Here is a 27,818-nt window from a genome sequence, read left to right as displayed (position 1 = left end):
TTACAGTGGCAATCAGCAGTTAAAACAATAACAAAACTCATCCCGCCCCTGGTTCAGTAAAAAGCTGAGGGATGGGGCTGGAGAAATGGAACCATTCAAATTCATAGACAGCTATGGATGCAAGGACTGACCATCCATGATGTAAACATTCTAGTTTTAACCATGTTGAGGCTATATAGTGTTTTTTTTTTTACAAGAGCACGTAATGTATCATGAAGCTTATTATACAGCACTATGCATGTGTTTATTTAAATACAGCGATCAACTTAGTTATAGAACACTGTAATAGGTATTTGTAGCCTTTAATTAAGTTTCGCTTCAGTCTCGCGCCCGTGATTGGTATCTTCATGAAATGAGCACGGATCTCCACTAATAATGCACAGGTGTTATGTGTTAGGTCACCTCCCATGTGTAACGCTAAACTGCAAGTTTAGCTGCACGATTTAACCATTGAGTAGTATAGCCTATAGAAGTTAATTGGACATATTCCCTGTTCTTTAGGCTTACCTCATTTCTCTTTATCTCGTGTTGAATATTCAGCCCCAGTTTGTAGCAAACGTTTAACTCTATGCGGTAGGCTACCTCAAAGATGTTCCGCTTTTTCAATATTCTGCCAGCTCCTCTGCAGGTATATCAAAATGTTGTCTTTGTTTGTGTTTAATGTGTACACCTCATTTGTTTTCAATACATTTTAAATCAAGCAAACATCTCCGGCCAGTCGCTATGCGACATTCTAATAGAACATACTGTATCTTCGACTAAAATTGACATTTCAAACCTAGATGTGCGTGAGATCAATTTGCATTCACCCCGTACCCGACGTTACTGAGGATGAGAAAAGGGCGAAAATTCAAAGCTCTAATATAGAACGAGATTTGTTTGAACAAGCCAAGCTTGAGGTGAACGTGATCAAACTATTGCTACTTGGTAAGTTTGTTGCAACAGCCTGGTCTCAGAATGTTGTATTCTGTATGGAAATCCGAGACACTTAAGTACGAAATGTTATCTTTGGTATGGTTACTTGAGACCGAAGGTCACTTAATGGCAAATTGAAAGGAGTTTGGCTGGGTGGGTATAATGCAAATTTCTAGAAACCCAAATGGATAATTATCATTTAGGCTACTTTTGATCTACTTTGCAACTACCTAGCATGTTAGCTAGTTAACCCACTGTCCCCTGGGTGCCAAAGACGTTGACGTCAATAATGGCAGCCCCCCACACCTCTCTGTTTCAGAGGGGTTGGGTTAAATGCGGAAGACACATTTCAGTTGAATACATTGTTGGACAACTAAATATCCCCCCTTTCCCCCCAACTTGCGACATCTGTGGCATTGTTGTGTCAAAACTGGATGGATTATCTTGGCAAAGGAGACATGCTCATTAACAGGGATGTACTAAATTAGATAGAAATAAGCTTTTTGTGCGTGGGACATTTCTGGGATCTTTTACTTCAGCTAATGAAACATGGCACCAACACTTTACGTGTTGCGTATTTTTGTAGTTTGCCTAATTTCAGTTTAACAAAATAAGCTGCTCTAGTGTAGAGAATCATTCAACCATCTAAACCCTTGTGAAATATATTTTCCTTAATCAAAAAGTTATTTTAGCCGTTTGAAGACTCAAAAGAACAGATCTACCGCTTCTTAGACTTGCGTTCAAGTAGAGTAATAGATCTATAACTAATATTTCTACAGTGTGAATTTGGCCAGGTCACCCAAAAAGTTACAGCAATTACATTTACTTTTGATAATTAAGCCTATTTAAAACCAAATACTAACTTTTTTACTCTGTACTATTTTACTTGGTGACTCACTTTTACTTAAGTCATTTTTTCTATTAAGGTATCTTTACTTTTACTCAAGTATGAAGGTTGGGTATTTTTCCACCACTGACCCTGACCTTAACCATTTTAGCTACCCCTTTGCCTAACCTTAACCCTTTAACCTAACTCCTAAACGTAACCTTATAATGCAAACGGTTGCTAGATCATTTAGAATCTCAGCATGTACAACTTTAGCATTTTAGCTAATTGTCAACTTTTTAACTATTTGATACTTTGCAACTACTAGCATGTTAGCTATCCCTTCCCCTAATCCTTCCCTTAACCCTTTAAACTAATTCCTAAATTTAACTCTAACGTTAGCGAGCTAGCTAACCTTAGCCACCTATCTGGAATTCGTAACATATGAAATGTTTTGCAGAGTCGTAACATATTGCATGCTTTTAATGAATTCGTAATAGAAATTGTAATTCTTAACATATCATACAAAATGGGTGATGGACATCCACAAATGAATACATACCATACGAAACGTAACATATCGTACTAAATGTGGTGTCTCGGATTTATGTACAAAAAAATACGAAATGCTCTGAGACCAGGTTGGTTGCAAATCACAGATATGGCCAACCATGTCACTGCAGAATATATTTAATGCATTTATGTTTGTGATTTAAGTTAGCATTAGATTGCACAGATGTGATGACTACTTTGTTCCAGGTGCTGCAGAGAGTGGTAAGAGTACCATGGTCAAGCAGATGAAGATCATCCACAGTCATGGCTTCTCCAAGCCAGAGCTTATTAGCTTCAAGGTACTGCACGCTTTACACTCCTTGGCAGAGATTCTCGAATGTGTTGTGGTATGTTTTTTTCTTTTAAAGGGAATTCTTGGCTTTGTTACACTACATTCTCACTATTCTAAAGAACCCAGACAGGTCCATAGCCTGTTATGAGGGCATACTGCCCTCGATTAATACTGTACGCTTCCATTCTGTAAGAAAATGCTTTTACTGATGCTTAATCGAATAGTGTTTGGGCTGGACAGGGCACTGATGTAGCTGATAGTGAGAAAGTTCAGTAGTCTGATGGAATCACTCATGGAGGGCTCAGTTTAAATACTTTGGATGGTGAGCGAGCGAGAGAGGGAGGGAGGGAGAGAGAGGGGTGACTATTGAGCACAGGGAGTTGTTGCGTCTGGATGTATGGTATCGGGGCTGGGGTTTGGGAAAGGTGATTCTACCTCCTACCAATCAGACCATGGAGGTAGAACAGCTTTGGTGCGGTTAATGGTAGCTATATAATGCTAGGTATACTGTTCAAACTATGTTTTTTTTTACAGTGTATTGTCCTTGGCTAGGGGTCTGTAAAGTTGGGTGTTACGTTATTGAACATTTTACATTCACATAGAACAGGAATGAATATCTGTCTGGTAGAATAGGGAATCATTCTAATTTTTGTTCTATCTGCAGTGTTGTGAAGAATAGCCCAGTCCCAGTGCTCAATAGCCACCCCTCTCTCTTCCTCCCTCTCTCGCTCACCATCCAAAGTATTTAAACTGAGTCCTCCATGAGTGATTCCATCAGACTACTGAACTTTCTCGATTAGCGAACATATTTATTGATTTACTTTTCTGTCTTGATGTATTCACACTTCAGATTTTAGCTTCCATGTATACCGAAATAAAACTCAAACTCCCTCCCTTCACAGGCTGCAGTGCTGGATAACCTCCTGACCTCTATGAAATTTGTGCTGCGCGGCATGGTACTGCTGAGGATTAATCTGGCCAACAAGAAGAACAAGGTGAGGGAGAAGAGCTAGTAGCTAGTCTTGGAGCATCATCTCATGTGAGCTACTTACTGACCACCTTGTTAGGGCCTTTTTGATTTGACAATTTAAAATACATAGTTACTCCAGGCAACAGATACATAAACCACAACTAGCAGAGGGTACTAGCCAGAAGACCATTTGTGGTCTTCTATCATACAGATACAGCACACATTATTGAAATATGGTCTCTCTTCACACCCTCTAGTAATGATGCAACACATTCTGTACCCCCATTTAACACATGTTGACCTAACAGGATCATACAGTGTAACTAGTCAGCCCAGTTTTAGATGTACATCTCTGCCCATGGTCATAGTTTCCTCTTTTTGAAACTGTAGCGCTCAGATGTCACGTTAGATGTCAGCATTGCTCTGGTATTCTCCTAGCTACGTCCCTTACACGATCACAAGCCATATCTCGAAGTTTAAAGGCCTCTTTGCCTCATACATCTTTCTTGACCTCACTAATAACGACAAGTGGACACAGGGACTGGCATTTATCTTCTACATCTGTCATTATGATTTAGTTGGGTTGTTCATTAGGACCAAATGGAAGAAAAGACTGAAACCGAGAGGGACTACCTGGACTAGTCCAATAAGAAACACTCATTTTGCATAGCAAAACTCAAATAAAAAAGCATGTATGTCTTTCATTCCCTAATGAACACGACCCGAGACAGCACATTTTCATCATATTCCCAAACTGGGGCAATGCCGTCGGGGGTACGCCAAATAAAAATGTGATTCACATTTAAATATTATTTATTTTTTGTACTTTTTTTTTCTCTCCTGATTAGCCTCGTTTCACTGCCAAAAATAAAATTAAACCATCTAGTGTTCAGCAAAATAACAACACAATGTCAAATACAGGTAGCCTAGTCAAATAATTAACATCCAATCACATTAACCGTTACTCTCTCGAGGGAATTCCACTAACGATCTGTATGTAGCCAAATGTAGCTGCTGCTCATGTTGGCATCTGTACTGAAGGCGCAAAAGCCATGACAGGGAGACATAGTGGAGTGGTAACGCTTGTGCAAGCAGTTGCTCCCAACGCCACTTGGGTACACTGCAGCATCCACCGAGAGGCTCTTGCTGCCAAGGGAATGCCTGACAGCTTGAAAGATGTTTTGGACACTACAGTGAAAATGGTTAATTTTGTTAAAGCAAGGCCCCTGAACTCTCATGTATTTTCTGCACTATGCAAAGATATGGGCAGCGACCATGTAACGCTTTTACAACATACAGATGAGCTCTGGTTATCAAGGGGCAAAGTATTGACACGTTTGTTTTTTAAATTGAGAGACGAGCTTAAACTTTTCTTTACTGACCATCATTTTCATTTGTCTAATCGCTTACATGATGAGTTTTTCACACGACTGGCCTATCTGGGTGATGTTATTTCTCGCCTGAATGATCTGAATCTAGGATTAAAGGGACTCTCCGCAACTATATTCAATGTGCGGGACAAAATTGAGGCTATGATTAAGAAGTTGGAGCTCTTCTCTGGCTGCATTAACAAGGACAACACACAGGTCTTTCCATTAATGTATGATTTTTTTGTGTGCAAATGAACTCAAGCTTACGGACGATGTCAAATGTGATATAGCGAAGCACCTGAGTGAGTTGGGTGAATAATTACGCAGGTACTTTCACGAAACGGATGATACAAACAACTGGATTCGTTATCCCTTTCATGCCCTGCCTCCAGTCCACTTACCGATAAACTGAACAAGAGAGCCTCATCGAAATTACAACAAGCGGTTCTGTGAGAATTGATTTTAATCACACGCCACTGCCACATTTTTGGATTGGGCTGCGCTCAGAGTATCCTGCCTTGGCAAATCACGCTGTTAAGTCACTGATGCCCTTTGCAACCATGTACCTATGTGAGAGTGGATTCTCAGCCTTCACTAGTATGAAAACGAAATACAGGCACAGACTGTGTGGAAAATGATTTATGACAGACTCTACAATACAACCCAACATTGCAGAGTTATGTGCATCCTTTCAAGCACACCCTTCTCATTAACCTGTGGTGAGTTATTCACAATTTTTGATGAACAAATAAGGTTTTATATGTAAGATGGTTAAATAAAGAGCAAAATTGTTGATTATTATTTGTGCCCTGGTCCTATAAGAGCTGTTTGTCACTTCCCACGAGCCGGGTTGTGACAACTCCCACTCATTGTTATGTTTTAATGTATCATTTTGTGTGTGTGTGTGTGTGGGGCAGGCTTACAATGATGGCAAAAAAACATTAAGTTTGAGGGTGCGCTGTCCCTGGTACTAGAGGGTGTACGCAGCTGGAGGTTGAATGTTTGAACGGGTACGGGACTATAAAAAGTTTGGGATCCACTGCCCTGGAGTATCGGTGATCATGAAGCCCTCTGCCTGTTGTCCCCATACAGGCCCATGCCCGCTCTGTGCTGTCCTGTGGCCAGTGTTTCGGGGAGGACGGGGAGCTGCTGCCGTTTGTGGCCCTGTCTTTCTGTGCTCTCTGGGCCGACCAGGGTGTGAGAGCTGCAGCTGCCAGGGGCTACGAGTTCCAACTCAACGACTCCGCGCTCTAGTGAGTACCTTACATGTAGTGTTGTCACTGTACTCAGTATCACAGTTCTCTGAAGTATTATCATGGCAAGGAAACCACATATGGAGCTCACAATTTCATGGTGAAACAGTGGAAGTTGATAGAAATGCTGCGTTTTGGTTTTAACACTATCAATATATATATTTTGTTAATCAATCTCTATTGGAGAGCGAGGTAGCAGCAGTGTGGTCTTTTCCACTGTCGTCACTCACATCCTATAATTGACGGTATAGCAGAAAACATATGGCATAAATCAGGTTCTTAAAGGCTCATAGAGTTTAATAGTCTGTCTTGTGGCTGCTTTTCTTCTTTGCCTTGGAAAATCAAGAATCGTGCTACTGGTGTCGTGACGCATGTTGTATCTGCGCTGTCCCACCTCGTTCAGACTGACTAGACCGTGTGGATCCTCCCAGGTCGTACAAGGGAAGCCTTTGCTTACTTCCTCGTCGATATGCACATAATGGGATTGTAGCAAAAAAATACATCCGTCACAGGAAATGATTCTCCTGACATTTTGCAGAATTGACATTTTTAATTGGTCCTTCATTATAATGTAATGCCTGTGGAATATCTTTGTAAACGTGGTGGTTGGCTCAAAAAGGACATGGGGGGGAAAAAAGACATGAGAATTAAGTTTGAAATGCTTGTGTCTAGTGAGCAAGTGAGGGGACGATAACCGGGGATTGTGTACATACTACTATTTACAGAGACGTGTTGTGATTGGGATAATCGGTTAAAAGACTCCTGACTGTCTGTGCTATGAACTAAGCAGCGGCCACGTGTTCTGCTTCACAGCAATTCAGCTTTACTTTACCCACCACCTGGGGGGCAGTTGTTGCTAAGGTGGCATCAGAGGGCTATGTATGGGTTTGTTGGTAAGGTGGCATCAGGGGGCTATGTATGGGTTTGTTGGTAAGGTGGCATCAGGGGGCTATGTATGGGTTTGTTGGTAAGGTGGCATCAGGGGGCTATGTATGGGTTTGTTGGTAAGGTGGCATCAGGGGGCTATGTATGGGTTTGTTGGTAAGGTGGCATCAGGGGGCTATGTATGGGTTTACCCGCCAGAGTGGTTGGCGGTAGATCCACATGTGTTGCGTGTGGCTCAGTTGGTAGAGCATGGTGTTTGCAACGCCAGGGTTGTGGGTTCGAGTCCCACGGGGGACCAGTACGGGGGAAATAAATGTATGAAATGTATGCATTCACTACTGTAAGTCGCTCTGGATAAGAGTGTCTGCTAAATTACTAAAATGTAAATGTCAAAAATGTTACCCAGCTCCAATTTAATCTGCACCAGTTTATTCTCAATTTGTCTTCTTTTTGAATATACTCCTGTATATTAGACTGCTTATGTAGATGGCTACTTAAACACCATGATGTCATTCTCTGTAGTTGGAGGCATGTGTGTGTTTTACATGTTCCTAAAAACAGGCCCCTGCCCTGAACTGAGGTCATGCTCAATAGTTATTATTATTTTATTGTTCTGGTGTCATAGACACACGTCCTCTGTTGTGGGGGTTGATCAGCTGTGTTTCTAAGCATGTGATATGATGGGACATAGCACCACGTCCTCTGTTGTGGGGGTTGATCAGCTGTGTTTCTAAGCATGTGATATGATGGGACATAGCACCACGTCCTTGGTGAGCGACGCAATTAGGCGCTTCATGTGAAGTGTGGCGTGTTTTTACGACATTTTGTTTCAACTGTCATCAAATCCCATTTAGTGCCTCTTTATGCCTTGTTTTCAGGGACATTACGCTTGCTGAATGGGGTGTTGTTCAAGTGAAGTGTGGATTATGGTTTGGGTTAACGACGGGAGCATTCTGCTCTGATCTCTTTAGTTATGTTTCACACTGATGTCGTGAGTTTTTTATTTGATAAAAAAAATGTGCCCTTATTTTACCAGGTAAATTGACTGAACATTCTCATTTACAGCAATGATCTGGGGAATAGTTACATGGGAGAGAAGGGGGGGGGGGTGAATGAATGAGCCAATTGGAAGCTCGGTATGATTAGGTGGCCATGATAGAATGAGGGCCAGATTGTAAATTTAGCCAGGACACCGGGGTTAACCCCCCACTCTTAACAATAAGTCCCATGGGAATATTTAGTGAAGACAGTCAGGACACCCGTTTTAATGTCCCATCCAAAAGAAGGAACCCTACTCAGTGCAATGTCTCAATCACTGCCCTGGGGCATTGATCTTTTTTAGACCAGAGTGCCTCCTACTGACCCTCCAACACCACTTCCAGCAGCATCTGATCTCCTAGCCCAATAATGGCTTAAAGGAACCTAACCTTACTCCTTAGTCCAAGGACCTTACATGTTCTGTTTAAAGGATGAATTGGCTCTGGAAGCCAAAACAGCCAAATATTCCATCTAAACGTGAATTGATTCTCAATTGCGGCACGGTTCTAGAAACATAAATGCCTATACTTTCACATCAAAATAATAACACTTACTGTAGGGTGGACAGTTGCAGCGGACAGTTTATTTTTATTTTTAGTGACAACATGTTTGTGGTGTCCGTCTTCTGTTTACAAACAGGTGTTTGGAGACGCACATAGCTAAATAGCACAGGTAGTTCACCCTGTCTGTTTTCTGTAAACAAGCGCTGTAACATGAAAATATGGCCGTGTGGGAACCCTAACCATATAAAGATGTGACTCAATTGAACCTTTTGATTTTGGAAAATGACTTATTGCTAATATGAAAGTTCCTTTTGCTTCCAAAGCCGTACTGCAAGCGAAGTGTTCATGTTCAGACCGAGTGTCGCAGATCTTAACAAAACTCCCCCTACAGAAGATGCCATCATCTAGTGACTCATGTGTAATGTAATAGAACTGAGTCATGATAAAGGGCTCCTGGTCTCCCATCCAGGGACCAACCCTGCTTAGCTTCAGAGGCAAGCCAGCAGAGGTGCACACACACACTTTTGAGTTGCACCCCCTTTTGCCCTCAGAACAGCCTCAATTTGTCGGGGCGTGGACTCTACAAGGTATCAAAAACGTTCCGCAGGAATGCTGGCCCATGTTGACTCCAATACTTCCCACAGTTGTCAAGTTGGCTGGATGTCCATCTGTGGTGGACTATTCTTGATAAACACAGGGAACTGTTGTGCGTTTAAAAACCCAGTAGTGTTGCAGTTCTTGACGCACTCAAACCGTTGCGCCTGGCACCTACTACCATACCCCGTTCAAAGGCACCTTAATCTTTTGTCTTGCCCATTCACCCTCTGAATGGCACACATGCACAATCCATTTCACAATTGTCTCCAGGCTTAAAAATCCTTCTTTAACCTGATTTTAACAATTGACATCAATAAGGGATCATAGCTTTCAGCTGGATTCACCTGGTCAGTATGTCATGGAAAGAGCTGGTGTTTCTAATGTTTCGTACTCCGTGTATATGTGAAAGTGAAAGAGCGGGTGCTCTTATCAGTGAAACAACAGGTGCCGGGTTCTTTCATGTGAGGGTCCAAGTGTTAAGTATCTTCCCAGACTGAGGAAAGACCAGTCCACCATGACAGCTTCATTATCGGGACTCCTAGTGTCTCCTCCTCTGGCTGGGAGCGGGAGTTGTGATGTGACATTAAGGATCACCTCCTTTCTTCCCAGCTCTCTACCTCTCTCCTCCCATTCTCTCCCACTGTCCTTAGACCACACGTCAATAGTCTGTCTGCATCTGAAATGGTACCCTATTCCCTTTATAGTGCACCACTTTAGATCAGAACCCTTTAGTCACTAGGGTTTAGGGTTCCATTTCAGACACCCATGATATGACTAAGGATTACCTCTGTCCCAGCTCTCTCCCCTGTCTGTCCTCTGTCTGTTAGACCTCCTGTTCTAATTGATCTCTTCCACATGAATTGGCAGATCAGATGGTCGTGACACACTGACTTCCTCTGGATTGTGAAGGGAGGAAATTATGATTGACTGAACTCCTGTTGCTCTTTTTACATGGACTCAAAGGATCAAAGTTTTTTTCGTGGTCTTCTCTCCACTGCCGATCACTGATCTCGCAGGTCATTTCAGGTGAAAGCAATATAATGGAAACCTTTCACTCATCGGTAGTCATGAAGGGAAGGTGATGAGGAGAGGAAGCCATTTTAAGTATTGAGACTGTCCAAGAGGCTATACAGTAAACTGACAGCTTACATGTAGAAGAGACAACTGTTTTTTCATACAGACTGGTTTCTTTTGTTACAGAAATGAGCAGGTCTGAATCAACTGTCCTGACCTGTAGTTCTTTACTGTTCCACTGGGTTTTAGAGGAGGCTGAGGAACTGGAACTGTTGGCTTCTGTAAACACTGCTAACCCAAGCTGAAAAGAACTCTGTTTGTACAGTCTATCCCCATCACTTTGAAGCTCTGCTTCCAAACTCCCGATCCTTCAAGACAGCAGCCCAGCAGGGGGTGTGGGTGTCATGACCGTACCCAGGCTTGGTGTCCTGTTTGAGGGTGCCAGGTTGGATCAACCCCCCACTGCAGCTGAGCCTGCCTAGAGCTCCCGCCCCTGTAGTCTGGGCCTCCGTGGCCCACTGACATGCCACTATGGCCTGCCGGACAGTGGACAGTTTGACGTGGGCTTCATGGCCGCCAGACCTGGGTTGAAATGGTATTTATTTTCTTTTGAATACTTTAGCTGCACTCAATTGAACTTGTCTTGGGCAATGGAACCAATGGAATAGCCTCTGCACACCCGGCACACTCCAGGCCAGGTTCAATCAAACGCTCAATGTATTTGAATGGAAACTAATACTATTTGAACCCATGGCGTGTTGGCCACAACTCAAAATCACCAGTGCCATGTAGGGAGTGCTGCATTCGGGGAGGGCGGGAGGGAGGGAGGGGGTGGGTGGGTGTGCATTCTTGGTGGATGACACAATGAGACTGGACCGGAATGTCACGAATGCCTGGCTCGTGGCGGTGTAGTGCAGCGTGGGTAGGAAGGTGGTTGGCGGAAGCCTCTCAGTCGCACCCTGTAGGTATCAGTTTACAGCGCTTCATGACGTTCTCTACTGCGCCAGCTTGTGTGTGTTGCTTTGTGAAAAGTGCTAATTGCTGTGTGATCAAAAGGTCAGCTCCAATATGTCATGTTATTCCTCCCCCCTTAGATCAACACCACTCATTTGGCCTTTCCCTTCTAATGGTTGTCTGTACCTTTTTATTGTGGCATGAGAAGTGACTTGTTGTTTTGACGTGTTCTAATGATGAGTTCTCTCTTATGGAAAGGACTTTGCTTTTAGAGCTCTGCTGAAACAGTCTGGCTATGGTAACAGAGCTATGCCATTATACCTTCAAAGTATTCCAGTAAAAAGCTTGTGTTGATATGATGGCTCATGAACCTGATTTGCATACAATGAGTAAAAGCCTTGAAGGTGTGTTGACACTTGACACGGAACATGCTTTATAATTGCAAATTCTAGAGACTGGCCATTTCCCTAAGGCTTGGTGTGTTTTAACACCATTCACAGTTTTTGACGTTTTTGACTATCCCTTATCACTATGGACATCTTCTGACTCAAGTCCCCGTGGATCCTACGGATGAAGTGACTTTTCTATGAACACGTTCAACACAAAGCATCTCTCACAGAATACTTTTTGTGTGGACGTTTGTTTCATCACATAAATTAGAATGCTGGTCCTCTGGTGGTGGATCCCACCTAGCCAGCCACTTGGTGGACTGTCCTCTGGTGGTGGATCCCACCTAGCCAGCCACTTGGTGGACTGTCCTCTGGTGGTGGATCCCACCTAGCCAGCCACTTGGTGGACTGTCCTCTGGTGGTGGATCCCACCTAGCCAGCCACTTGGTGGACTGTCCTCTGGTGGTGGATCCCACACTCCCAAATGACTGCTTCATTTAGTTATTTCTCTCCCGTCTCTCACTGTCTCTCTGTCGCTCAGTACAAGTTACTCATTAAACTGCCTCGGAGACCATATACTCATACAACTCATCATATATACATACACTACCGTTCAAAGGTTTGGGGTCACTTAGAAATGTCCTTGTTTTTGAAAGAAAAGTACATTTTATGTCCATTAAAATAACATCAAATTGATCAGAAATACAGCGTAGACATTGTTAATGTTGTACATGACTGTTGTAGCTGGAAACGGTCTATTTTTTTATGGAATATCTACATGGGCGTACAGAGGCCCATTATCAGCAACCATTACTACTGTGTTCCAATGGCACGTTGTTAGCTAATCCGAGTTTCTAATTTTAAAAGGCTAATTGATCATTAGAAAACCCTTTTGCAATTATGTTAGCACAGGTGAAAACTCTTCTGATTTTAAAGAAGCAATTAATCTGGCCTTCTTTAGACTAGTTGAGTATCTGGAGTATCAGCATTTGTTGGTTCGATTACAGGCTCAAAATGGCCAAAAACAAAGACTTACTTCTGGAACTCGTCTATTCTTGTTCTGAGAAATTAAGGCTATTCCATGCGAAAAACTGAAGATCTCATACAACGCTGTGTACTACTCCCTTCACAGAACAGCAAAAGAGGAGTTGGAGGCCCCGGTGCACAACTCAGCAAGAGGACAAGTACATTAGTATCTAGTTTTAGAAGGAACTATGCCTAGAAGGCCAGCATCCTGGAGTCACCTCTTCACTGTTAATGTTGAGACTAGTGTTTTGTGGGTACTCTACATTGCCTTATTTATGTTCTTCAGTTAAACTATTTACAGTCTTAAAGCTGTTTTTGTTTCTTTTGACTGTCGTTTCCTCCATCTGCCTTTCCCAGTTTCTTTGAGAACATAAATCGGATCATCTCTCCCAGATACATTCCCCCTGAGGCGGACGTACTGCGGGTGAGAGTGCGAACCTCCGGAATCATCGAGACTCGGTTTCCAGTCAATCACATGGTTTTCAGGTAAGCAATGGTTTTCACTGGCTCTATTTCATGTGAAAATTGCCTTGTCCAAACCGGTCCATAATTCGTCTACCCATGAATCTTGTCCAATACATTCATCATGCTTTCTAAATGTTATTTTGCATATGTTCTTTATAACAAATGTACACCTCCATTGTCTTACTTCTGAGTATAACTAACGACTCTGTTAGAATGACGCCATGTCATAAGACAATGACACCCTTTGATACCTTGAGAAGATATTCTGTGTGATCATACATTCTCAGTTCAGTATCATAGTGTTATTTCTGTAGGCAGGTGGGTGGTGTTGTGAATGGGTTTGTGGTATGGCTGTTTAGAGCGGGTCGGTGTCATACTGACAACACTACATGATTACAGGCGACGGGGTCATATTTAAAAAAAATTCTGCTTGCCAACTTCCTCTGGTGATCGTCATCTTATGGTTCCTTGAGTGACCATTTTCAAATGAGCATTATTATGAATGTCCATAGTGCTTCATCTCAAACCAATACAATATTCTGTATTGACTCATTCTAGTAAACTGTTGTAGCATCAAGACAATGTCCCCTCTTCGCCTCACGCCTGTCTATAAGAAGCCTCTGTGTATGTCTGGTGTTTCAGCTGTGTGTGATTGTAAAAGAGATGGCTTCAGACAAGTTGTCACAGTTTGTCTCTGGCTTCTTGGTCTCCTGATGCACAGAGAACTGTGCAGGAAGATTGTCGGTGAATCACTATCACGTCATTAGAGATTGTCATTTATTAAAGTTTGAACCGATGGCAACCACTTTCCCAAGATGCAGTACTGTTTTCCAGAGGCTTGAATTCATAAATGCAAGTGTACCCAGACGTGCTTCAGCCCAGCGTGAATACAAAAATGACTGTTAGGCACGTCATATTGTGACTATTCCTAGAAAAATAAAAGGATCACTAGGATGTCTACCATGATTTTAAAATGTACTACAGGGACAAACAGAAATTATGACATTTGACTTGTCAGACACCTTCCTCAGAGCCATGAATTAATCTTTGTTCCTTTTTGGCTTGCCTTGCTGTGACATGGAGGGGTGGGTGAAACTTAGTGAATCATACCGCAGCCATATCACTTTGTTCCCACAATGTGATGCCATGGACAAAGGGCACAAATTGCATAAATCGATAAAGGCAGCTAAGAAAATGATTAAGGAATTTCTGTACTCATTTGGTAATATTCTAGTTTATATGATGCTAATAGTTTTAGTTTTGTGTTTCTATGGAATCATGAAATTGAGCAAAGTTTGTAGGACACTTGAAATCAATTATATTTAATATGTATTTTTTTGTTGTTGCTTATATTATAATTTCCAAACCCCCCTCGGTTTAATTTCTTCAATAATGAAATGTATGCGTTTTAAATCAAATCCCATTACATCTGCATGACTTTTCTTGAAATCTCCATGCAATATCAATGCCTCTAATTTCAGTCAAATGTTTTGCTGTCTTATTCAATTGACCTTATTGAATAATGAATGTGGCCAAATGTGAATAATAGCCAGGGGATGCCAAACTACGTGGGCAGTGAAGGTGGAGTTTGCCATTGTATTGAGTACTGTAGAGTCGGGTGGTGAATGTTATTCCCCGCTTGCAAAATGAGTGTGCCCATTGTTTTTCAATTTTAAAAATGTGGGAATGGATTTGTGCAGCTCAAGTTCCATCTATGAACTTGAGTGGCTCCATTTCACCAGCTCTATCCTTCAGCTTTATTGCAAACCAAGAGCCAGGGCTTCTGTTTGACTGAAACCAATGTAGTGTTTCAGTGTAGTAAACAGTTGAGTATGCCTTCTGATCAGAATCATTTGTTGGACTGCACTTTTTCCAAAGTGTCTTGGTACAAAGAAGGAGCATGCTGATCTTCAGGGTGGGAAGGGGTTGGGTTATAAACTGGCCTACCCTGCTGATTGCCCTACTCTCTGGGCTCTAATGTCCCATGGTGGCCCCATCTGGCCCTTCTCACGACTTAGCGAGGGGTGCCTGAGGAGTGCTAGCAGACACCCCCTCACAGCTGCAAGGGAGGCGGCATACTGAGGAATGAATCAGACCTATGAGATATTGTCTCTCGCTCATGTCCTCGCTCTCTCTGTGCTTCTGAGAGAGAAGGAATAGCAAGAGGTTTCTTCCTAATGGCCACTAAATCCCCTCTACACACCCTTCTCTCCTTGCTGATTCTCCTTGTACTGTGCTCCAGCCTTCGGAACACATCACGTCATCATGCTTCAGCTCCACTCCTGTGCTTTCGACGTAGAACAATGATCAATGACACTACCAGGTATTAGACGTGGATACAGTTGGACATTAAATGTAAACTTTATTTTTTTCTCATGACGACAAGCAAAAATTGTATGAATATGTATCAGGGACCCAGTCATGTAGCAGTCTTGTAATGGTTCCAAAAATACTCTACCTCAATCACCGTTATCTCAGGGATTGCTGCTGTAGCCTGGTAGTCCAGTAATTAGCTAACTCTTCTGTGTTGTGTGTTCGTTCATTGTATGACATGACACCTATGGAAGAGTTATATGCCGTATGGGACCAGGCTATCCTTGCTATGCCGGGTTTTAAAACAAAATGTGACCCCAAAGACACGGCTTAAATGTCTCTGACAAGGGTAGTGTAATCACACTCCTGGTGACCGTCAGATGCAGGTTGGTCACTATCACAATGACCTGTGTCACCAAGACCCTGAGCTTCACAGGGATTCAACATGGAATACTACTTTTCCAGTTTGAGAGTTTAAATGTTTTACCCAGAATGCTCTACTCCTACTGTTTGTGCTTTAGACAATCCTCAGAGTTGTTGGTTACAGCACGTACAATAAGGGACCAGACTGCTACTATCTTGTTGTTAATCCCTAGAGACTGGAGTACAGTAGGCCTATTCCTGTGCTCCTTTGTTTGCTGGTGGTGCTGGGTGTAATATACTCTGCACAAAAATAGATCACAGAAATGTTCCATATGCACAAAAATCTTACTTCTCAAATTGTGCGCACATATTTGTTTACATCCCTGTTAGTGAGCGTTTCTCCTTTGCCAAAATAATCCATCCACCTGACAGGTGTGGCATATCAAGAAGCTGATTCAACAGAATGATCATTACACAGGTCCACCTTGTGCTGGGGACAAAAGGCCACTATAAAATGTACGGTTTTGTCACAACACAATGCCACAGATGTCTCAAGGTTTGAGGAAGCGTACAATTGGCATGCTCACTGCAGGAATGTCCACCCAGATCTGTTGCCAGAGAATTCAATGTTCATTTCTCTAACATAAGCTGCCTCCAACATAATTTTTGAGAATTTGGCAGTACGTCCAGCCAGCCTCACAACCGCAGACCAAATGTATGGCGTCATGTGGGCGAGCGGTTTGCTGATGTCATCGTTGTGAATCGTGCCCTATTGTGGGTTCATGGTATGGGCAGACATAAGCTACGGATAACAAACACAATTGCATTTTATCGATGGCAATTTGAATGTACAGAGATACTGTGACGAGATCCTGAGGACCATTGTCTTGCCATAACTCCACGTGTTTCAGCATGATAATGCACGGCCCCATGTCAGAAGCATCCGTACACAATTCTTGGAAGCTGAGAAATGTCCCAGTTCTTCCATGGCATTCATACACACCAGACATGTCATCCATTGAGCATGTTTGGGATGCTTTGGATTGACGTGTACGACAGCGTCTTTCATTTCCCGCCAATATCCAGAAACTAAACACCGCAATTGAAGAGTGGGACAACATTCCACAGGCCACAATCAACAGCCTGATCCACTCTATGCAAAGGAGATGTCGCCTGTATGGTCACACCAGATACTGACTGGTTTTCTGATTCACACCCCTAATTTAAAAAAAAAAAAGATATGTGACCAACAGATTCATATCTAACTAACTCAGTAAAGTCTTTGAATTTGTTGTACTTTATATTTTGTTCAGTATAGATGGGAAGTGTGAGCTGATGTGGAGACATGTTTGAAGTCCCAAGGTGGAACTGGAGAATTGGAGTGGAGAATCACATTGATTCTGGAACTCTCATTTCCCTTGTACCTGACACCTTGTGTGGACAGAAGGACAAATCAATGAAATGTGGAAGTTGGAAACATTTGTGATGGGTGGTTGTGGGGTTATTTTTCCAGTCAATTATGTTGAACATTCTGGACTATTTTCATGCATTTGAATGGATATGTAAGTTATTTTACTTCATTGATGTTAATCACATTTCAAGATGACACAGGATATAAGTAGTGAAATTTAAGTTCTGTTAACGACATTAAATAAATATTATTCTTTTTTTTACCACATGTTACATCTGGACACTGCTGCCAATAACTCTCCCCAAGTGACTGTACCAATCTAGCAAATCTTTCAGCTTTGCATCAGTTATATGAAGTCTGTCCATCGTTCATACACCATTTAAGGTGTTTTGCTTCAGTGCTTTCAACCTTTTCAACCTCGAACTTACAATATCCCCCATTGAGGGTGATGTACATATTTTACAAGTCTTTGAAAATTCAATGATTTGACACCAGAAGCTGTAGCCTGTTAATTTGTTCACCTCATGTCTCTAAGTTGTGAATAAAGTTGTCTGTCTGCCTACCTACAAGGATGTATGATGTGGGCGGCCAGCGGACCAAGAGGAGGAAGTGGCTCAGCTACTTTGACTGTGTCCGGGCCTTGCTGTTTGTGGCGCTCAGTGACCACGACATGGCCCTGATGGAGGACCGCTCTATGGTAATAGATAGTATATACCATTTAGCAGAAGGTATGGGAGTTAGAGCTGTTCAGTCTCAGCTTTGATTAAAAAGTAGAGTGGGATGTTGTGTACACTACAGTACCTTCTCTACGTCAGAACAATGTAACAAACCAGTAGAATAGCCTAAAGCTGTGTATGGTACCATCTTTATTTGAAGTCGTATCTGACAGATTGAGTGAAACTTGGTTTAGATCTTCTATGTCCAGTATCATTTGATTTTCTTAAACTCCCCCCCCACCCCTTTTATCTCTGTCTGGCTCGTGCTTGCTCGCTCTGTTCAAATCCCTCTCTCCCTGCTCGTTCTGTTCATATCCCTCTCTCCCTGCTCGTTCTCTCTTTCTCCCTCTTAGAACCGGCTATAAGAGAGCTTTGAACTCTTTACCTCCATCTGCACCAACATAGTTTTCAGAAGTAAATCATTGGTAAGTTTTCACATGGTGATTGTCTGACAACACCTACTTAACACATTTCTGCCATAACACAGTCCTCCGAACTGATTGCCTTTCCCAAACATTGTCACTCTTAAGTAAAACCATTACACACTCAATCAAGGTTACAAATTACTTTGTCCACCTTAGTGATGGTTTCTCCTCTGGCCACTTCCAGTTACCCACATTCAGCTGCAGGTAGAAGTTGCCCTTAATGATAGATCTAGCATTAGATTAGCATACCACCCAATTCTTACCTTATTTCAATTATGGGGAGAAAATAATATGTCCCTGGAACAGTGGTTTTAGAGGAAACATCTTCCTGTACGCCCAATGTCACGTGCTTGATGTTGAGGCTGTCTATGCGGTGTGGCAGAGTCCAGTGCCAAGTTCAGGCATATCACATATGGAGCTGACATGATTCCTTATTCTACACGTCCGAGAGGCCTTTCTGTACCACATGACACAGCTCCTTCTGAACTTTCCACAACGTTCAAACATGTCGCCATCGCATCATGGTGTTTAATTGACTGAGCTGTATAAATAAAGGTTAAATAAAAGCACAACGCTGTGACCTGCTGAGGGCAGCTCAGTGGATGTAATTAAAGCCCATGGAGTCCCCAGAGTGCCTCCTGCTAACCACCTCTACCCAGCCAGCCGCAGGCGGCACAACTGCCTCTAATTGCCTCAGACACAGGCAATTACCACACAAGGGGCATAATTGAGGTGATCTCAGTTCAGCGCTGAGGCCGGGAGGACTGTTTATAAAAAGCGTGTAACGAGCTTGTTTTAATTTGTCTCGTTTAGACTGTAAAAGGTTGTAAAAGACGTTTAGACTGTGGATGTGAGTCATAATCAGTTTTCAGTCGCGGGTGTTTTCTGTCGTTAATTACACTCAACAAAAATATAAACGCAACATGTAAAGTGTTGGTCCCAAGTTTCATGAACTGAAATAAAAAATCCCAGAAATGTTCCATGTGCACAAAAAGCTTTTCTCTCAAATGTTGTGTACAAATTTGTTTACAGTGAGTATTTCTCGTTTGCCAAGATAATCCATCCACAGGTGTGGCATATTAAACAGCATGATCATTATACAGGTGCACCTTGTGCTGGGGACAATAGACCACTCTAAAATGTGCAGTTTTGTCACACAACGCAATGCCACAATGTCTCAAGTTTTGATCGAGTGTGCAATTGGCATGCTGACTGCAGGAATGTCCACCAGAGCTGTTGCCAAAGAATTGAATGTTAATTTTTCTACCATAAGCCGACTCCAATGTTATAGAGAATTTGTCACTATGTCCAACCAGCCTCACAACCGCAGACCACGTGTATGGCATTGTGTGGGCGAGGGTTTTTCTGATGTCAATGTTGTGAACAGTGCCCTGTGGTGGCGATGGGGTTATGGTATGAGCAGGCATAAGCTATAGACAACAAAGTGTGGCGGATGAATCAGAATTAGTTGGATAACATAGATAATTAAGACATCTTATCTGCATAATATGCTTATGTGATATACTTGTTATTAGAATGTATTCCTTTGGACTCTGGTGTTGGCAGTTGCACTTCTTCCCTCAGCTGGGGCTCAGTCACTTGGGGCCCATAGAGGGGAGAGGTCAAACTTGTCTTTTACATGTCTCTGGTGCTATGCAGAATATCAGAAAGGGAAGAGGACAGGATGGAACATTGTCTTCATATGTGAATGTGTCTTTACCTATTCTTAAACCATGTGAAGGGATGGTGTGATTAATGGGGAACCAATTACTTGTCTCCACAATGTCTGTGCGCAAGTCACTCCCTCCTTTGGCATTGGGGGGAGGTGTATGGAACCATTGTATGTCCTCTCTGATGTTGCACTTATTCTGGGATAGTATATGACCTAGAGACTCACTCCCCTCAGTGAGCTTGTCCAGGAGTGGGGTCAAGAAGGGGTTTTACTTGAGATGGGAGTATCTAGAGTTGACAATTGAATAATGGCATTGGATGAGTTGGTGATTTTGTGCTATACCGTACCAGGGTGAGACGGTTCCAGTTTGGAGTAGGAGGGCCAGACACTGGTCTATACAATAAACTGTTGACACAGCAGTAACTGTCTGCTATGTTTTATAGATGCCTTTCATACATAGAATGATCACAAGGTTAAGATTTGTATCTATTGTTCGTCATGTAGGTTGAGAGGGGTGTATCTTGGCTATAAAAGATCTTTGTACTTTTGGGTTGTCACTTTCAATGGTTCATTAGAAATGGTGCATCATTGAAAGTCAGTGCTATTGCAAAGCTCTTATTAAAGATGTAGTTTAAGTATAACTCTGACTGTGTGACATTTGTCTCTCCTCATTTGGTAATACAGAAATTAACCACCACAAAAGACAATTGCATTTTATCAATGGCAATTTGAATGCACAGATACCATGACGAGGTCCTGAGGCCCATTGTTGTGCCATTCATCTGCCGCCATCACCTCATGTTTCAGCATGATGATGCGCGGCCCCATGTTGCAAGGATCTGTACACAATTCCTAGAAGCTGAAAATGTCCCAGTTCTTCCATGGACTGCATACTCAGACATGTCACCTGTTAAGCATGTTTGGGATGCTGTGGATTGATGTGTACAACAGCGTGTACCAGTTCCCGCCAATATCCAGCAACTTTACACAGCCATTGAAGAGGAGTGGGACAACATTCCACAAGCTGTAATCAACAGCCTGATCCACTCTATGTAAATGAGATTTGTCGCGCTGCATGAGGCAAATGGTGCTCACACCAGATACTGAATGGTTTTCTGATCCACGCCCACATTTTTTTTATGGTATCTGTGACCAAATCCATAGATTTGGGCCTAATGAATGCATTTCAATTGACTGATTTTCTTATGAACTGTAACTCAGTAAAGTCTTATTTTTGGTGTGTGTGTGCTCAATCACAGTGGTAGGGTATGGCCAACCTCCCAACTCATTTCTCTTGTCTTTCACATTTTTAGGTTACATTACTGGTATCTCTTTCTCTCTTACAAGCTAATGATGTACAGTGCATTTGGAAAGGATTCAGACCCCTCGACTTTTTCCACATTTTGTTATGTTACAGCCTTCTCAAATGGATTAAAATGTCCCCCCCCCCACATCAATCAACACACACTACCCCATAATGAGAAAGCAAAAACTGTTTTTACAAATTTTTGCAAATGCATTAAAAATAAACTGAAATCATATTTACATAAGTATTCAGACCCTTTACTCAGGACTTTGTTTAAGCACCTTTGGCAGTGATCACAGCCTCGATTCTTCTTGTGTATGACTCTACAAGCTTTGCACACCTGCATTTGGGGAGTTTCTCCCATTTATTCTCTGCAGATCCTCTCAAGCTCTGTCAGGTTGGATGGGGAGTGTCACTGCACAGCTATTTCAGGTCTCTCCAGAGATGTTCGATCGGGTTCAAGTCCAGGCTCTGGCTAGGCCACTCAAGAACATTCAGAGACTTGTCCTGAAGCCACTCCTGCGTTGTCTTGGCTGTGTGCTGAGGCTCGTTGTCCTGTTGAAAGGTGAACCTTGGCCTCAGTCTGAGATCCTGAGCACTCTGGAGCAGGTTTTCATCAAGGATCTCTGTACTTTGCTCTGTTCATCTTTCCCTCGATCCTGACTAGTCTCCCAGTCCCTGCAACTGAAAAACATTCTCACAGCATGATTCTGCCACAACCATGCTTCACTGTAGGGCTGGTGCTAGGTTTCCTCCAGACATGATGCTTGGCATTCAGGCCAAAGAGTTCAGTCTAGGTCTGATAGTCCTTTAGGTGCCTTTTGGCAAACTCCTAGCGGGCTGTCATGTGCCTTTTCACTGAGGAGCGGCTTTCATCTGGCCACTCTACCATAAAGGCCTGATTGCAGAGTGGTGCAGAGATGGTTGTTCTTCTGGAAGGTTCTCCCATCTCCACAAAGGAACTCTGGAGCTCTGTCAAAATGACCATCGGGTTCTCGGTCACCTCCCTGACCAAGGCCCTTCTCGCCTGATTGCTCAGTTTGGCTGGGCGGCCAGCTCTAGGAACAGTCTTGGTGGTTCCTAACTTCTTCCATTTAAGAATCAAATACAGATGTAACCTACCAAAATGTGGAAAGTCAAGGGGTCTGAATACTTTCCAAAGGCACTGTATACATGTCAGGTTTTATATATATATATTTTAGAGATCAAAAGTTGCCCCCGGATGAGGTTTAAGCATTGTTTTAAGCAGTTCAGTTTTTTTGTATTAAAGTGTGAGGGGGAAAAAAAACAGGGAAAACCAGGAAAAAATTGCGGAATTTGGAAAGACACAATCAGAATTAGGCAAATTTGAAATAGTTTTAAAAGTCTTTACTAACATTTTCTGTGCATGACAGCACTTTAGAGCCTGTGTCATCCTGCAGCACAGCATTTTGCAGAATGTTGAGGTCAATATTGGCTATGCTCCCAAGAGGGAAAACAGTTGGGCCATCCTAGAAGTGTTTTAGTGAAATATAATAATTTTGCCATTTGGGAGATGTTTTTATCCAAAGCGACTCAGTCATGCGTGCATACATTTTTACATATGGCTGGTCCCGGGAATCAAACCCACTATCCTGACATTGCAATGCTCTACCAAGATGCATGACAAGGTTATAAATGCTTTGTGAAGCCTCAATTTAATGATTTATTAAGCTGTGCTTATGCCACCCTTTTATAAAGCACAGGTTTGTAGTATTTAACAGTGGGTTATGGCATATTTGACATTGGTGGTTGTCACACAGTTATGCCACATTTATGAACCCTTTATAGAGCATGACATATGTTATACATTTATGTAGTGTTTAGAAAGGCTTTATAAGCTGTATGTCATTTTAAATCTGGGACTGGTTTCTCCATATGAAGAATCCCTTCTTTGCAGGCATCCTTGTGTTACTGTGTTTTCTATGGGAATCCCCCTGGAACATACATCCAGTATCCACATTCCGGTTTACGCTACCACATTCTCTAGACTGGTACTACTGCAGGTTTCCCTGCAGCATGAGGGGAAACCTACTCGTAGCATTCCCAATGGGAGTATCAAGATACAAGACAATGGCTGCGTCTCAAAGTGCACCCTATTCTCTACATGGTGCACTACTTCTGACCAGAGGTCTATACGGTACCATTTCAGACGCAGCCACTCAGAAGCCAGAATGTCTTGCCAGGGGGTTATCATGGCAGACCGATAACACCTCACTTATACACAGCCTCTGTGGTCCTCAGGGCTCAGTAACAGTCTAACATATTTCACTCTCATCCTGCAGAGCTGGAGGTGTGGTAATTAACATGGAGGTGATTCAGTCTTCAGTGGAGCTGCAGGGGTTGTTCTCTCTCCGTTTTGTCCACTCTATAAGAACCAAGTTGTTTTGCGTGAACTTGTCACGGAACATAATTTCACTTGTTCACTGAGTTTCAGTTCATCATGCCTAAATGAGACATTTATCTCCAGACACTGGATTTTTCCAAACCTTTCACGTCTGTCCATGATTTTGAAACATGCACACATCTAGCTAATACTGTTTTTATTTTTTTATTTTTTTTTAAGAATATCTAGGAGCAAGACTCAGCAGACACTCACCATTTTTCATTTTTAGGACCGCAAACCCCATTGACGCATGATTGCTACTAAACATGTTTCCTTACAGCACTCTTGTACCAGAGTCAGTCTTTGTAATCATGTGATGGAGTTGATGATGATGATATGGAATAAGCTGCAAGCGGGCGGACTGAGTAAATGTATTTGCCAGGGAATTTGTAACTCCGGATTTTTTTATTTTTTTTGGGGCCCCCTTCATTAGCCAAATAATGATCACAGCACAAAAAACTACATTTACTACAACATGGGCTGAAGATGGACCAGCCCATCAGGCAGTTTCCCAAACTGCCCTATGGCTAGTAAATTGTGGGAGATTGAACTTGAAATTCAACTTGTATACTTCACTCAATTGGGTATATGTCACTCAACTGACGTGACTTCTACGTCCCCTAATACAGGAGCCGACTGGGACGTGGATGCTGCCGCACGTCACATCACTGCCATGTTTGTGGCCTGCAACAGGACCCCCAACAAGCTTGTCTACCACCACTACACCACTGCCACGGACACCCACAACGTACGGGTGGTCTTCCACGTCGTCATGGACACCGTCGTCAAGGAGAACTTGGAGAACTTCTCATTGCTATAAGCCCTGACCAGGGTACATTTGACTGCATCAGTGCCTTAGACACTTTCTAGATTTTATTGATGGATATTTGTTTTTATATAATTTAACATAGTAAATATTACATAACTACAGAAAACTGTCATTGTGTTTTGTACATTTATTTTTACTGTTATGATCTGTAAAACCAACTTAAATTAGTTGCTCAGGACATTCAAAGCTATATCCTTAGTTAATTTGTATTGTCATCATGGATTTAAAGACATTTACATACAAACAGGTGTCTGGGTGATAATTGTACAAATGTGTGAAGCAGGATTCATTTTGACCTATAGGGCGAAATAATTGGGTAAAATAATTTGAGTGCAATATAAGATGTATTTATTCATTAAACAAGGAAATGAATACATATGTACATTGCTATGCATTACATAATATGATTTAACAGACAATTTGGCTATTACCCGTTAGGGGAAGTAGTAGTCAGACTGCGCATGGCAGTATGCTAAAACATTTGTGCCATATTTGTGAAAATAAGAAACATTCGGTTCCATCGAACGTTATCAGTCCATCCACGTTCGCGGTGCTGATCATGCTTCCACACAGTCCAATGAATCGAGCGACACGAACACGTCTGCTTTACATTGAAATAACTTTGAACCATCCTGAACAAGTTCGCAGCTCTGCAGATTCGGTGTGATATCTTTGATACAAATAGGCTGAAAAAAAACCAAGACATTTTAATCAACATAATGCAACATTAAGCGAATTATGAGAAAGTTCGTTGATGTTCAAGACTTGTGGCTGTTTGAGATTCATTTCCCCAAAATGTGGATTTTGAAAATAACAATTTATGACTTTAAACTGATATTCTAATATGTCCGTTTGATTTATTATAGTTTTCTTCTAATCTAGTCCAAACTTGACTGTTTAATGAGGCTGTAGGCTACTTGGTGGTGCGCTGGTGCTGAATGGACAGCTCCTTCATGATGATCCAGTTTCAGGGTGTCAAAACTGTTTGAAATATAATAGTCTACCAAAAAAACGAAAACATAATTGGACTACTTTTGATTATTCTTGTCTGTGCCCTGTGAAATGTTACACTTTTACGCACCTTAAGCACTTTTACGCACCACAGGAAGTGCCTGTTTCCAATGCGCATTACTCAATTGAACATCAGAAATGTAAAATATAGCCTCTTACCATGGATTTAAGGACCGAATTCAGTCGACTGCTCGGTCCCGAGAGGATGCTGTTCACCGTAGACTCTCCGCTGTCCGCCACCGAATCGGTCTCGGACCTCCTAACATATGGTGATCTCCGGATCCCGGACAGCAAACCCGAAGCTCTGCCCACCGAGTAGTAGCTTGGGCCGGAAACTTGCTTGTACCACGCTTCGGTTGGGTTGCAAGAAACCAGCATGGAAATAGCTACAATTACTAAAGCAAGTTTAACGGACCTCTCCATGTCGAACTGTGTGAAGTTCTCGTTCTTGCGCTCCTTTAACTTTCTCCCTATAACTTCACCTCGATGAGAACTTGGTATATGTATTTTTTCCTACTGTCCTCTCTTATATAGTGACCTCGTGATCGTATTTAAATTTCGTCAACTAGGCTACGATAGAGTGGGTGATTCATATTCCGCTTGATAGAATCGTGTGTGGATTGATCCGTTTTACGCGTTGGAGAGCCAGGGACCTAGGCTTGTGGAGTCTGAAGGGGGGTATGGTGTCAGACATGATCTGACGTTTAATTTAGATTAAGCGAATGTATCAGTTCATAAAACTAGGGTAGTAACGTCAGGTTCTACACACATCAAAGCACATTAACCACTGTAATTTTCTGATGATTTACAAGGTTTACAATTCACAGTGTTGCTCAAGTTTCATATATATTTATTAATATGTTATGTTTTTATGTTATTGGAAACCCACTGTGAAGTTTAGCATAGCCTACCTAGCCTACAGTAAACATTTAAAAAAATAGATTTCTCCGTTTTTCAATTATAGTATAAACTATTCTCTGTTTTGTCTAATATTCATTTTTGGTTTCACAAATGTATGGCGCATGTTCATATAGTTGGTTTATTCTATAAATCTTCTGTGTGGAATAATTTACTTCCGGAAATGTGAGTCATACACAGTAGTCTGACACCATGTGGACAATGAACAACATCACACAATCACTTCAGTGTAACAATATTCTCCTTATTTTGTCTGGACCCCAGCAGAAGTTGTGATTGGCAGGCCTACTTTTTTTGCCCTGAGCAGAGGGTACAATCTGGGTCACACGCCCTCAACCTCCACAGGTCTATGTTCGTGGCTAACATACAGTATAAATGGAAATGACTTACAGTACCTTCAGAAACTATTCACACCCCTTGACTTTTTCCACATTTTGTTGTGTTAAATTGACAGATTTTGTGTCACTAGCCAACACACAATACCCCATCATATCAAAGTTAATTACAAATTAATTACAAATGAAAAACTCAAATGTCTTGTTTCAATAAGTATTCAACCCCTTTGTTATGGCAAGCCTAAATAAATTCAGGAGTAAAAAATGGTCTTAAGTTGCATGGACTCACTCTGCAATAGTAAAGTTTAACATGATTTTTTTAATGACTGTACCCCACACATACAGTTATCTGTAAGGTCCCTTAGTTGAGCAGTGAATTTCAAACAAATTCAACCACAAAGACTAGCAAGGTTTTCCAATGCCTCCCAGAGAAGGGCACAACAAAGAAGCAGACATTGAATATCCCTTTGAGCATGGTGAAGTTATTAATTACACTTTGGATGGTGTATCAATACACCCAGTCACTACAAAGATACAGGCGTCCTTCCTAACTAAGTTGCCAGAGAGGAAGGAACCCATTCAGGGATTTCACCATGAGGCCAATGGTGACTTTAAAAAAGTTAGAGTTCAATGTCTGTGATAGGAGAAAACTGAGGATGGATCAACAACATTGTACTTACTCCACAATACTAACCTAAATGACAAGAGTGAAAAGAAGGATGTCTGTACATAATACAAATATTCCAAATCATGCATCCTGTTTGCAGTAATGCACTAAAATAAAACTGCAACAAATGTGACAAAGAAATTTACTTTATGTCCTGCATACAAAATGTTATGTTTGGGACAAATCTAATACAACACATCACTGAGTACCACTCTTCATATTCAAGCATGGTGGTGGCTGCATCATGTTGTGGATATGTTTGTCATCGGCAAGGACTAGGGATTTTTTAGGATAGAAATAACCAGAATAGAGCTAAGCACAGGCAAAATCCTAGAGGAAAACCTAGATTAGTCTGCTTTCCAACAGACACTGGGAGACAAATTCACCTTTCAGCAGGAC

The 27,818-nt window shown here is 42.0% G+C and overlaps 2 protein-coding genes across 3 annotated transcripts; one reads left to right on the top strand and one right to left on the bottom strand.

Annotated features, from left to right (window-relative positions):
* Positions 1-391: 391 nt before the first annotated feature.
* LOC106606441 (guanine nucleotide-binding protein G(o) subunit alpha) lies at positions 392-24,544 on the top strand. 2 transcript variants are annotated; one of them, XM_045716187.1, is made up of 7 exons: positions 392-628; positions 783-927; positions 2,501-2,592; positions 3,488-3,580; positions 6,018-6,178; positions 12,942-13,070; positions 24,289-24,544. In XM_045716187.1, exons 1-7 carry the CDS (start codon positions 590-592, stop codon positions 24,527-24,529), a joined length of 900 nt encoding a protein of 299 aa, XP_045572143.1. In that variant the 5' UTR covers positions 392-589; the 3' UTR covers positions 24,530-24,544. The 2 variants fall into 2 exon arrangements, with proteins under 2 accessions (XP_045572143.1, XP_045572144.1); XM_045716188.1 differs by lacking the exon at positions 783-927 and having other exon boundaries at positions 393-628.
* Positions 24,545-24,819: 275 nt separating this feature from the next.
* LOC106601931 (neuropeptide B) lies at positions 24,820-26,121 on the bottom strand. The gene is made up of 2 exons (XM_014194368.2): positions 25,659-26,121; positions 24,820-25,174 (listed from the first exon to the last, which is right to left on the bottom strand). Exons 1-2 carry the CDS (start codon positions 25,920-25,922, stop codon positions 25,046-25,048), a joined length of 393 nt encoding a protein of 130 aa, XP_014049843.1. The 5' UTR covers positions 25,923-26,121; the 3' UTR covers positions 24,820-25,045.
* Positions 26,122-27,818: the final 1,697 nt, after the last annotated feature.

This window comes from Salmo salar, chromosome ssa03 (assembly GCF_905237065.1).
Source record: "Salmo salar chromosome ssa03, Ssal_v3.1, whole genome shotgun sequence".
Taxonomy (NCBI): Eukaryota; Metazoa; Chordata; class Actinopteri; order Salmoniformes; family Salmonidae; genus Salmo; species Salmo salar.
Note: the sequence above shows the minus strand (reverse complement) of the source record. Positions and strands in the feature narration are given on the sequence as shown.

Bases quoted from the DNA above. Each gene is read 5' to 3' on its own strand.
- LOC106606441 (XM_045716187.1), top strand. From the start codon at position 590: ATGTTCCGCTTTTTCAATATTCTGCCAGCTCCTCTGCAG. The intron at 629-782 runs GTATATCAAAAT...TTTCAAACCTAG, and splicing joins TTCTGCCAGCTCCTCTGCAG to ATGTGCGTGAGATCAATTTG. The intron at 6,179-12,941 runs GTGAGTACCTTA...TGCCTTTCCCAG, and splicing joins CTCAACGACTCCGCGCTCTA to TTTCTTTGAGAACATAAATC.
- LOC106601931 (XM_014194368.2), bottom strand. From the start codon at position 25,922: ATGGAGAGGTCCGTTAAACTTGCTTTAGTAATTGTAGCTATTTCCATG. The intron at 25,175-25,658 runs GTAAGAGGCTAT...GTTTTTTTTCAG, and splicing joins ATTCGGTCCTTAAATCCATG to CCTATTTGTATCAAAGATAT.